The sequence below is a fragment of the Salmo salar genome, chromosome 07, assembly GCF_965601325.2.
Source record: "Salmo salar chromosome 07, fSalSal1, whole genome shotgun sequence".
Taxonomy (NCBI): Eukaryota; Metazoa; Chordata; class Actinopteri; order Salmoniformes; family Salmonidae; genus Salmo; species Salmo salar.
In genome coordinates, this window is record NC_138297.1 from 38302314 (window position 1) to 38314957 (window position 12644).

The following is a 12644-nucleotide window of genomic DNA, read 5'->3' on the forward strand; positions in this document are numbered from 1 at the left end:
TCTCCTCCTTCTACTTCCAACCCATCAAGGTCTCAGCAGTGCAGGGGAGTACTAAATGTCTCATGATCTTATTACATATCTACCTAAATTTATCTCGATACCCTCAATAATCCTGGATTCCCTACAGATGTCATATATTCCTGTCCTGTTGGCTTAGAATATATCCTAATGCTTGACATAAGTCTACCATTTAAAACTTATTTAACAACAAAATATAATATTACTATTATATTAATTCCAGTCTTGTTGTGTTAAATCTCTTCCACTAAATACAACCACAGCTGACTTCCTAAGGGAAAATAAACGTATCTAGATAATGTAAAAAGTACCCCTACTTATCAAACGATATTCACGTAACATAATCAGATCAAAATGACTAATCTGAACTACTCCCCAAAGAGAAATTATTGTACCCTTTTCGTCATTTTGTCTTCTCATTGGTTCAAATTATCAATTGTGTCTAAGAACTTTAACTCCATCATAATTATCAGTTCTCCAAATTTCCTTAAAGTTAGTATCCCAAATGACCTTAAATTCACCATCCAATGGCTTTTCATTGCGGCTGATCAGACCACAAAAGGAAAAGTCACCAGTGGGGTCAAAAAGTCATACCCCCTTTTCAGAACCGTTTTTTCTTTCTTACTACATTAGACAAATGAAAGCTAATAACCTTATCTTCATTTTGTATCTCAAGTTCCCAGAACATTCCCTATCAAAAGAATTTCACGTGTTTAATTAAAACTCAGAAAATAAAACTTTAAAATGCCATGTGTGTCTACCCCTTTAACATATCCTGTCCCTAGGAATTTTTCCCCAAAGAGCTAAGCGCTCCATATTCCATAAAATAACCACTTGATCAGCATTTCCTCATACTACACTGATTCAGAAACCCAAAAGTTAACTACAAACAAAACCTACAAATGCTTATACTACCATTGTACTCCCCCCAATCATTAGTTTTAAACTTAATTGAACATGCGCTACCTTTGGATACAATACTGTACTTCAATCTATGAAACCCCATATTTTAACGTACTATTTAACCAATTTGACCCAAGATTGCTTAAAACCTTAAAACCCTTTCAGTTTGTCTGCAAACCGGCCCATTCTGTTTGCTAGGAATACCCTGCCATTATACACAACTGTGTTTAATGTGCACCTTCCCTGTTAATATAAAATTAACTCCTCCTGTGATTCACTTTAATGACTTGACATTTTTCCACGTAATGGAAACAAAGTATGTTTAAATACATAAACTTCCTTTTCTAATTCACTGGTGTTACCTAAACATTCAAACCAAGAATCAATAACCAGCTTCACATCACCAAATGTTTCCTTCCAGCCAAACATAGCTCAGCGCACATAACCAATTCTCTTCTCATCTTTTGTTTTACCCGTAAGCAAAAATATAACCCACTACTCAACCAACGTTCTGCCTTACCTCTATAGTAAGATTAAAACCCAACTTCACAACTTCCTCTTCTCTTTCAGCTTCACATTTATGAAATATCCAAGACTTTAAAAGTAACATGTAAATCGCCATACTTATAAAAAATAACATCATTCAACTCTTGCTCTGTATGCTATTTCCAGCAACAGACAACGTATTATATCAAAATTCCCTCGCTATTATTTTCTAATTAGTTAGCCTTTCAATTTAAACTAATCAAGCTATCAAAACGTTACATTTATATCTTAAACAAACGCTAGAAACCGTATCTCTCCAGGCAAAACATATCTTCTTACATTTTAGTCCCATGGTGCATGGGCTGGGATCCGAACCCGGGCCTCCCTCGAATGCATACTAGGGTTCAGTGTCTTCCACCTGAAGCAAAGGAAACATTAGGCCCCTATCAGCCTGACCAGGGTCAATAGCGGTGGTGTCAGCCTAGTAGTGTACACTCACAAAAATAACAAACAGGGGAGCTGATATCCCCAGCCTCTCCCAGGGAGGGAGGTACCCCGACCCTGGGCGTGGTGCCTTAGGTCGTGGAAACGGAAGCCATTGTCCCATTTTCCCCAACTAAGGTTTCAGTGGTTGGAATCGAATTTATGTAGGGCGCGCAAATCGGCCCTGGTTTCAGTCAAAGTTCTGGAAGGGGTTGGGGCTGGAGTGCAATGTGTAAGGTGGTGCCAAGGTGCTCCTGATTTACCTTTGACCTGGACAGAGTGTGAAGTAACTTCCTTCACTTCGTACGGCCCAGTCCACCTGGGTTCCAGCCACTTTCTCTTGTGGACCTTGACCCTCACCCAGTCCCCAACTTTTACCTTCAGTGGTGGCGAGTCTCCCAACAGCTTCCCCTCTTGGACCTTGCGGATCTGTGTGGACAGAGCTGCAGAAAGTTCCGTCAGTTTTCTCACATACAGACATTACAATTTGTTGTACATCAAGGGCGGGCATATGACCTCCCTCCCTTGGTGGACCAGGCATATTCAAACCTGCACATACCATAGCTATTTAGCCTTAAGGGTTTGAGTGGCGCGTTCCACGAGGCCCTGAGATTGGGGCCTGCACACCTACCCAAATTTGTGTACAATCCCGAATCTCTCCTCCACCTGTCTCAGGTGCTTGTTACTGATTTGCAGCCACTTTATGACTGACTTGGCCTCCTCTCGTGCCGTTGGTATTGCTCTGGTATTACTGTTACCCACCCAACAAACCTGTCTTTCACTCCCACCAGGTACCCCCTTTCTACTCGCCAAGTTATCTGGGCCCCTGACGGTGTCTTCCTTTTCTCTGTTTTTGGTCCCTTCCTTCTTAAACATGTGGTTCCTGTTTCTGTCCTTTTCACTTTCTATTCCCTTCTCAACTGCTTCCTTCAAACCTTCCTCCATCACTACCTTATTGCTTTATAATGTTCCTTTCCCCCCGCTCTATCCTGTATCTTCTGATCTAAATATTCGCTAAATTTAAGTTTGGTTGGTGGAATGGTTGCCATTTTATTACCCACACTAATGTCCCTCTATCTTTGTATACTTAGCCCGTCGTTGGTCAAAACCAGCGATGTATTCTCGGTGCTGACACAGACTTATCTCTGGTGCCCCACCCTCGTAGACAAAGTGCTGAAAATTATAATTAATTTAATGAACTGTCTATATTACAGTAGCAGAATAACAACCACTTCAACCCTTATCAAGACAATTGTTAATTGTATTGTTGAAATAACCCAGGACAATACCAACAGCACGGCGGCTGACCACAATTCACTCAGTAATTCTTAAAAATTATACCAATGAAATTAAATTGATTAAAAGAAGACCTGTGAAACGCTCAATCAACACTACTATATACCGAATTATCCGACTGTATATTGGTGCTCCTAACTGATGACTACTTCAGTTGGTCCCAATCTCACGGATATTTCCTGGGTTAATTTCTATGCACCCGACTGTGTATTGACGCTCCGGACTGAGTCACTTCAGTCCGCCCCAATTTCACGGAATGCAATATCCCATGTACCTGACTGTATATTAATGTCTCAAACCAAACGCCACTTTAGTTGGACAGAAACTCACGGATACATTTTCAGGCCTATAACAGCAAATATCCTTGTACTCAGCCTTAACGTTTGTCTATATAATTTCGTACAATATTAACAGTAATTCATACTCACGCCCAGTACTACTGATCAAAATTTGGATAAAGACTATAATACAATATGCAGATTTTGTTTTAACAGGCTCTGCTTACCTTTTTTTTATTCGAGCTCGTTTATCAGTTTCCCGGGGCAAGCAGAATCGCCGATGACTCCTGCGGACAGGTCACCCGTCCTTACGAGATTGTCCCGGACTTGTCTCCTCTCACATCAACCATTAATGGACCGAATTCAGGAGTTTGAAACCATCCTCTGCTACCAAGTTTTGTTGATGATCAGTTACTTGAGAAGGAGACCAAGTCAAGACACTGGACCGGGTGGATTCAGTTTATAGTAAGGCAGTTTATTAAGAGACAAAGATATTTGCCAAAGCGTGCACGGACTCGTTCGTTTAGCTCATAGGGAACTAGCGGAAGAGAGCCCCGAAACATAGTGTGCATCCAATTTATACAATGAAATAACAGTGTGTTGACGTAGGTTGAGTCTAGGTCCGCTCTCCTGACTGGTCGATGAGTGGAGGGACGGTCCATTCTCCAGGTGGTGTCGACTTCCCATTGGCCCTTGGCAGTGTCCTTTGTCCTCGGAGTCCAACACCCCTAAGTGTGTGTGTGTGTGTGTGTGTTTTTCTGGTAATTCGTGTCTGGGTGGTTGCGATATTCATTGGATGTTGTTTTTTACACCAGTGGTCAGTTCGTGTGGCTAGGGCGCTTTCATGTCTTGACATGTTCGTGTGAGTGCTTAAGTCAGCCATCAGTCTCTGGGTGTGGTCGTGATTGGTATCAGCTGGTTGCTCAATATGTCTCTGGAATTTTGTTGTGTGCTGTTGTGAAACATGTTGTGCAAATGCCCTCCTTATATATCATTAGGTAAAACGTTAGATTATCTTTATTACACTGTACATTTTACATTTGAGTAATTTAGCAGACGCTCTTATCCAGAGCGACTTACAGTAGTGAGTGCATACATTTCATTTCATGCATTTTTTTATTTTTATTTTTGTACTGGCCCCCCGTGGGAATCGAACCCACAACCCTGGCGTTGCACACACCATGCTCTACCAACTGAGCCACAGGGAAGGCTTGCTGTAGATGCATTTATGGTACAGTAGGCCAATCTGACGAAGGAAGTTGGTTAACATAGTGGCGTATATATTATGATTCCATATTTATGTGTTATCTTTCTATTTCTGATGTCCATGCAGGTCCTGGTAATAGAGCAGAAGAATGAGGATGGATCGTGGCCTAGAGGTTCTTCTGCACCAAAGTGAGTGTCTGGCTGGGTCCATGACCTTGGGTTATGTGAGTGAGGAGCTGGACTTCCGATTTAGATATGACTCTCACTTGGGATGGAAAGACACAGGTTCTTCTGAGGCAGAGCTTTCTCTATACTGGTCTATTTTGCTAAGTTTGTTTTATACATTCAATGTATACATTTTATGTTCAACCTAGCAGATCCTTACGATTATTTTAGCTACTATTTTACAACCGTCTTTTGAATTTCAACTCTCTATCATATATTTGCCTCTATCCTATTTGCTTGGCTTTAGTTGCTGACATCTCTTATCGTTTAACCCAGGGGTTTTCAAACGTGTCTTTCCCAGGCTAACCGGCGACATAGGAACCCCCATAATACGTTAGCAAAAAAAATGTCTTGTCATCAGTTGAATGATAATGGCAGGTAGAAGAAATCAACTTTTTAAACTGAATAAATTTGGTTAACAGTTTTATTTTGACCTCCCCACACTTCATTGTCTGAGTTTACCCTTCATCTTCCAGTCTATTAGCTAGAAAGGTATCTTGGCGCCATAGAAAATGTTGCTGTTCGAAGCACGTTTTCTGCAGTTCTACACATTTTTCCATTTTAGGTGTGAATTTAGCAGTTAATCAAATTTCCAACAATTCCATGTAGTTTGGCATGGAGCTGAAAGACAATTTTGCCATTTTTAAAGCACATTTCTTGCAATTCTATGCATTTTGCCATGGCTAAGGCTTTGTTCCTCTGCTCAAACATAACAAAATAAATGGGCATATACCCGGTTTTCTGAATTTTCCATCTCCCTGACTGTCCAGCTTTTATTTGGTTCTTAGTTCTCAAAGTTGGTATTATTTGAAAATACATGTTCAGTATCTTTTCTGCATGGTTTTTATCTGGTTTTGGTCATTTAAGTTGACACAAACTGTTTCTCAGTCCCTAAACCTACCACTTAGATGGCTTCCCTAAGAATGTCCTACACAGAACAAACCCTGTGATTAGCTCCAATTACTATAATTTCCTCAATTTTTAAGGGATAGTTTGAGATTTTGGCAATGACTGTAGACTTCGTCATTGCGCTAACGCTAGTTAGCATTGGCTCGTGAAACTTCCTTTAACATCTGGTGAAATTGTAGAGCGCCAAATTCAAAATACAGAAATAGTCAAATTAAACATTCATAAAAATAGAAGTGTTATACATCGGCTTAAAGATGAACTTCTTGTTAATCCAGCCGCTGTGTCAGATTTCAAAAGGGCTTTATGGCGAAAGCATACCATGCGATTTTCTGAGGACAGTGCACCGCTTACAAAAGCATACAAATATTTTACAACCAAGTAAAGGAATTGCAAAAGTCAGAAATGGCGATAAAAGTAATCACTTACCTTTGATCTTCATATGTTTGCAGTCACAAGAGTCCATGTTACACAATAAATGTTTGTTTTGTTCGATAAAGTCCCTCTTTATGTGCCAAAACCTCTGTTTTGTTGGCGCATTTTGTTCAGTAATCCACTGGCTCAAAGGCGGTCACGACATGCAGACGAATACATCCTAATAGTACCGGTAAAGTTCGTCGCAACATGTCAAACGATGTTTATAATTAATCCTCAGGTTGTCTATTGTCTAAACAATCGATAATATTTCAACCGGACAATAGCGTCTTCAATTGAAAGGAAAAAAGAATGAAGGGCGTGCTATCGGTCACGTGCGCAAAGGAGCTCTGCTTCATTCTACATGCCACTTAGAAAATGGTCTCATTCTGCCTCGTTTTTCAGAATACAAGTCTGAAACAATGTCTAAAGACTGTTGACATCTAGTGGAAGCCATAGGAACTGCAATTTGGGTTATATCCAAACACATACTGTATAGGCATTCAATAGAAAAGTACCCACATCAAAAATATCCCACTTTGTGGATGGATTTTCCTCAGGTTTTTGCCTGCCATATCAGTTCTGTTATACTCAGACACTATTTTAACAGTTTTGGAAACTTGAGTGTTTTCTATCCAATACTGCAATATGCATATCCTAGCTTCTGGGCCTGAGTAACAGGCAGTTTACGTTGGGCACCTCATTCATCCAAAATTCCAAATACTGCCCCCCTACCCAAGAGAGGTTAATTAACTTCATACTGGACGCAGAGACATAGAAATGGTATCCACGATGGTATTCTGTTGCAGTTTGCGATATTCATAAAAATCGCAGACCCCTGCAGTACCTGGACCCCAGTTTGAAAACCCCTGGTTTGACCTATTTCGATCATTTTTCAATTAATGACCACCACTCTAAAGGCTCTTCTTTGAGAGCCATTATCCTTTCTCTCTAATGTATGATATTCCTTATCTTTAAGGTCATCTGGTGCTTCCAATCTGTCTGCTTTGCCAAAGATCTCCCCTTCATCTCTCACAAACAATCATAACATCAGGAAGTAAGGACTAGTGAGCATGGAGAGGGTTGTTTTATTGACTGACAGCTGGGACACACAGGGCCATAGAGGGACACTATGGAGTTGCGTGAACTCTGAAGATGTCGCGTTTTGAACATACGCCATCTTGGCTCCAAAGGTTCTATCTAGGCAAAGAGTGCAAATTAGAAATGTTATTGATTTAATGGAATGTTTGGTGCCAATATGGAGGATAGTTTGTGGAACTCTGTACATCTCTGGGTTTAGGCTTGAGGTGGTTATGCGGTGATTTGCAGTTGCCTGCATAGTTTATGGTTTTCATCTGTCGTTTTAACTTTTCACAGCAGTGTTCTCCATCATAGGACTGAAGAGCTTCCGCGTGTTAAACCGTGTTTCAATGTCATCTCAGATTAATTGATCATCTGTTGATGGAATTATGAATTGATTGAAATGTAACTCTCTAACAATATTCAAGGAGAGTCATTTTGTGTAGGTGGTTCAAGTGAGAATCAATAGTTACTGTGAAACTCATGCAACCCATAAACTCTTGAGACCTGGGTTGTTCACTGGTGTGGATTGTGTTGTCCCTGTCCAGTAGTTAAACAATAGCCTAGTTGTAGAGGAATGTTGGCAAGAAAAGAAATGTCCCTTTTTCAGGACCCTGTCTTTCTAAGATAATTTGTAAAAATCCAAATAACTTCATTGTAACTTCATTGTAAAGGGTTTAAACACTTTCCCATGCTTGTTCAATGACCCATAAACAATTAATGAACATGCACCTGTGGAACGGTCGTTAAGACACTACCAGCTTACAGACGGTAGGCAATTAAGGTCACAGTTATGAAAACTTAGGACACTAAAGAGGCCTTTCTACTGACTCTGGAAAAACACCAAAAGAAAGATGCCCAGGGTCCCTGCTCATCTGCGTGAACGTGCCTTAGGCATGCTGCAAGGAGGCATGAGGACTGCAGATGTGGCCAGGGCGATAAATTGCAATGTCCGTACTGTGAGACGCCTAAGACAGCGCTACAGGGAGACAGGACGGACAGCTGATTGTCCTCGCATTGGCAGACCACGTGTAACAACACCTGCACAGGATTGGTACATCTGAACATCATACCTGCGGGACAGGTACAGGATGGCAACAACTGCCCGAGTTACACCGGGAATGCACAATCCCTCCATCAGTGCTCAGACTGTCAGCAATACAGTGAGAGAGGCTGGACTGAGGGCTTGTAGACCTGTTGTAAGGCAGGTCCTCACCAGACATCACCGGCAAAAAACGTCGCCAATGGGCACAAACCCACCGTCGCTGGACCAGACAGGACTGGCACAAAGTGTTTTTCACTGATGAGTCGCAGTTTTGTCTCACCAGGGGTGATGGTTGGATTCGTGTTTATCGTCGAAGGAATGAGCGTTACACCGAGGCCTGTACTCTGGAGCAGGATCAAGGTGGAGGGTCCGTCATGGTCTGGGACGGTGTGTCACATCATCGGACTGAGCTTGTTGTCATTGCAGGCAATCTCAAAGCTGTGCGTTACAGGGAAGACATCCTCCTCCCTCATGTGGTACCCTTCCTGCAGGCTCATCCTGACATGACCCTCCAGCATGACAATGCCACCAGCCATACTGCTTGTTCTGTGCGTGATTTCCTGCAAGACAGGAATGTCAGTGTTCTGCCATGGCCAGCGAAGAGCCGGATCTCAATCCCATTGGCCCATTGAGCACATCTGGGACCTGTTGGATCGAAGAGTGAGGGCTAGGGCCATTCCCCCCCCAAAAATGTCCAGGAATTTACAGGTGCCCTGGTGGAAGAGTGGGGTAAAATCTGGTGCAGTTCATGAGGAGGAGATGCGCTGCAGTACTTAATGCAGCTAGTGGCCACACCAGATACTGACTTGATTTTGACCCCCCCCCCCCCCTCTTTGTTCAGGGACACATTGTTCAATTTCTGTTAGTCACGTGTCTGTGGAACTTGTTCAGTTTGTCTGAATCTTATGTTCATATGAATATTTACACGTTAAGTTTGCTGAAAATAAATGCAGTTGACAGTGAGGACGTTTATTTTTTTGCTGAGTTTATGTAGCACACTTACGGTCTGAGCACATCACTGTTTTCACCATTGCACACTAAGGGCAGATTTATTTCCATATTGTCTTCTTGTATCTGTGGAATCCATGGTGATGTGGGAGTAGGCTCTCCCTACAAGCATTTTGCTACACCTGCAATAACATCTGCTAAATGCGTGTATGTGACATACAATTTTATTTGAGATCCCCTTCCTGTCAACCCACTCCTCACTGTACATTGCCAGCTTGGTCTGCTCTGGCATTGAATAATGGATAGGATGCTATTTTAATCTTGGATGTTTCAAACCAGGATTAAGTACGCAAGGATGGATCTCTGTCTTTGACTGTTTGATTGTAGATGAAGTGGGACAAGATTAGGGTTGCACATTTTGGGGAATATTCAGAGGTGGTAACTTCCTGTGTGAATTAATGGAAATGTATGCAAATGAATATTAATACCATTTAAATATAGATGTTTTTTGCATTGGATATATTTACCATATCATATGGAGGCAAACATAAGGTAAAAGGTTTATCATAAGTAGACATAATTGTAAATGATTAAATCCTTCCATTAGAAATAAAAAAACAACAATTTAGTTACGAATTAAAATGTAACTTAATTTGCTTACTCTTGACATTGGATTTCACTGAACAACAAAAGGGAATATTGAATGATCCCCAATGATCCATTGTATCTCCCAAGAATGTTTTCAACATACTTCTGTAAAATGATAACCAAAGCTTTCGTTTATAGACTCGTCTTCTCCCTGGACCTCCTCAATGTCCACCTCTTGAACATCAGACTCTGAGGTCTAACTTCATTGTCACTTTCCAAGCTTGTTGAGGATGACTAGTTGTCAGACTCAAAAAGCGTAAATTTGCCTGGATGGCCACCCATTTTTCAACCCTTGTATTGGTCAGCCTGTTGCGTGCTTTGGTGTGTTCCCAAACAAGGACCAGTTGTACTCTGAGGTGGCTGGTGTTGGTGGGATTTGGAGGGCGATGGAGGCAACAGGGGAAAGAGCCTCAGATCCACAAAGTTCCTTCCACCAGGTGGCACAACTGCCATATTGCATCACCATCCCAAAACCCAAGCTTGGAAGTGTACTTTGCCAGACTGCCAAGAACCTTGCCCTCATCCAGGCCAAGGCGGCAAGACACGGTAGTGTTGACACCATAGGCCTTGTTGAGCTCTGCACCAGAAAGGATGCTCTTGCCAGTGAACTTCGTGTCCAACATGTACGCCAATGCGTGTATGGGCTTCAGGCAGATGTATTTCAGAACTGCGGTTTCCTCTGCTTGGAGCAACAGTGAAGTGGGCAGGCAGTACGGATTTCTTCCGACAGGATGGCATTGTCTCCCTCAATCCGTGCTATTGCTATAGGTTTCAGGCTGCTTACCACTCTCTCCCAGAATACATCATCCAGGAGGATCCTCTTGATGGGGCTGTCCATATCGGCCATTTCTTGGAGAGACTCCTTCCCCTCCAGGAGACTGTCAAATATGATGACAACACCACCCCAGCGGGTGTTGCTGTGCAGCTTCAATGTGGTGCTCTTATTCTTCTCACTTTGAGAAGCAGTAGATTGCTGCTGTAACTTGATGACCCTTCACATACCTAACAATTTCCTTGGCTCTCTTGTACAGTGTGTCCATTGTTTTCAGTGCCATGATGTCCTTGAGGAGCAGATTCAATGCATGAGCAGCACAGCCAATGGGTGGGATGTGAGGGTAGGACTCCTCCACCTTAATGTTCGCAGCATTGTCTGTCACCAGTGCAAATACCTTCTGTGGTCCAAGGTCATCGATGACTGCCTTCAGCTCAATTGCAATGTAGAGACCGGTATGTCTGTCCCTTGTGTCTGTGCACTTGTAGAATACTGGTTGAGGGCTGGAGATGTAGTTAATTATTACTTGCCCACGAACATTCGACCACCCATCAGAGATGACTGCAATACAGTCTGCTTTCTCTGATATGCTTGACCTTCACTTGAACTCTGTTGAACTCTGCAACCAGCAAATGAGTGGATAAAGCATGTCTGACTGGAGGGGTGTATGCTGGGCGAAGAACATACAGATATCTTTTCCGATACACATTTCCTGTGAGCATCAGAGGTGAACCAGTTGCATACACAGCTCGAGCAAGACATTAATCTGCAATTCTCTGACAACGTTCCTCCATTGAGTCAAAAACACTTCTGATTCCAGGAGGACCATGAGCTGTTGCTTTCGATAAGGTGTCACCTCGAATAGAAGTCGACTTTTGTCAGAGGTTGCTTGTTGTGAGCGCTGAGGGAACTTTATGCACTTGGCCAGATGAGTCTGGATCTTTGTTGCATTCTTCACATATGATTTGGCACAGTATTTGCAAATGTACACAACTTTTCCTTCTACATTAGCTGCAGTGAAATGTCTCCACATCAGATAGTTCCCGTGGCATTTTCTTGTAAAGATTAGTAAAAAACAATAAATACAATTCCATGTGCAGATAAATAGTTAAGTTAGATTAAACAACTCCTTTGTAAGATAAATGTTTTAAAATTAAACATGTATGAAAATAGGTGAATTAACCTGTTGGGGCTAGGGGGCAGTATTTGCACGGCCGGATAAAAAACGTACCCGATTTAAACTGGTTACTACTCTTGCCCAGAAACACGAATATGCATATAATTAGTAGATTTGGATAGAAAACACTCTAAAGTTTCTAAAACTGTTTGAATGGTGTCTGTGAGTATAACAGAACTCATATGGCAGGCCAAAACCTGAGTAGATTCCATACAGGAAGTGCCCTGTCTGACAATTTGTTCTCCTTCTGTGGCATCTCTATCAAAAATACAGCATCTCTGCTGTAACGTGACATTTTCTAAGGCTTCCATTGGCTCTCAGAAGGCGCCAGAAAGTGGAATGAGGTCTCTCCTGTCTCTGGGCGAAAAACAGCAGGAGTTTTTGTGAGTGGTCAGGCACGGAACGATGACACTGGAGATGCGCGTCCACGAGACGACTCCATGTTTTTTTTTCAGTCTTTCAATGAATACAACGTCGCCCGGTTGGAATATTATCGCTATTTTATGAGAAATCGCATAAATTGATTTTAAACAGCGTTTGACATGCTTCGAAGTACGGTAATGGAATATTTTGATTTTTTTGGTCACGAAATGCGCTCGCGCGTCACCCTTCAGATAGTGACCTGAACGCACGAACAAAACAGAGCTATTTGAATATAACTATGGATTATTTGGAACCAAAACAACATTTGTTGTTTAAGTCCTGGGAGTGTATTCTGACGAAGAACAGCAAAGGTAATCCAATTTTTCTAATATTAAT

General features: G+C 42.0%; 1 protein-coding gene across 3 annotated transcripts in view; it reads left to right on the forward strand.

Moving 5' to 3' along the window:
• The window catches only part of LOC100306760 (ubiquitin carboxyl-terminal hydrolase 15), a 78508-nt gene that overhangs the window by 18594 nt on the left and 47270 nt on the right, over window positions 1-12644 (forward strand). For all 3 annotated transcript variants that reach the window (XM_045721881.2, XM_082977579.1, XM_045721880.2), the window contains one exon: window positions 4798-4859. In XM_045721881.2, coding sequence (XP_045577837.2) covers window positions 4798-4859 — 62 coding nt within the window. The remainder of the gene's footprint in view (window positions 1-4797; window positions 4860-12644) is intronic.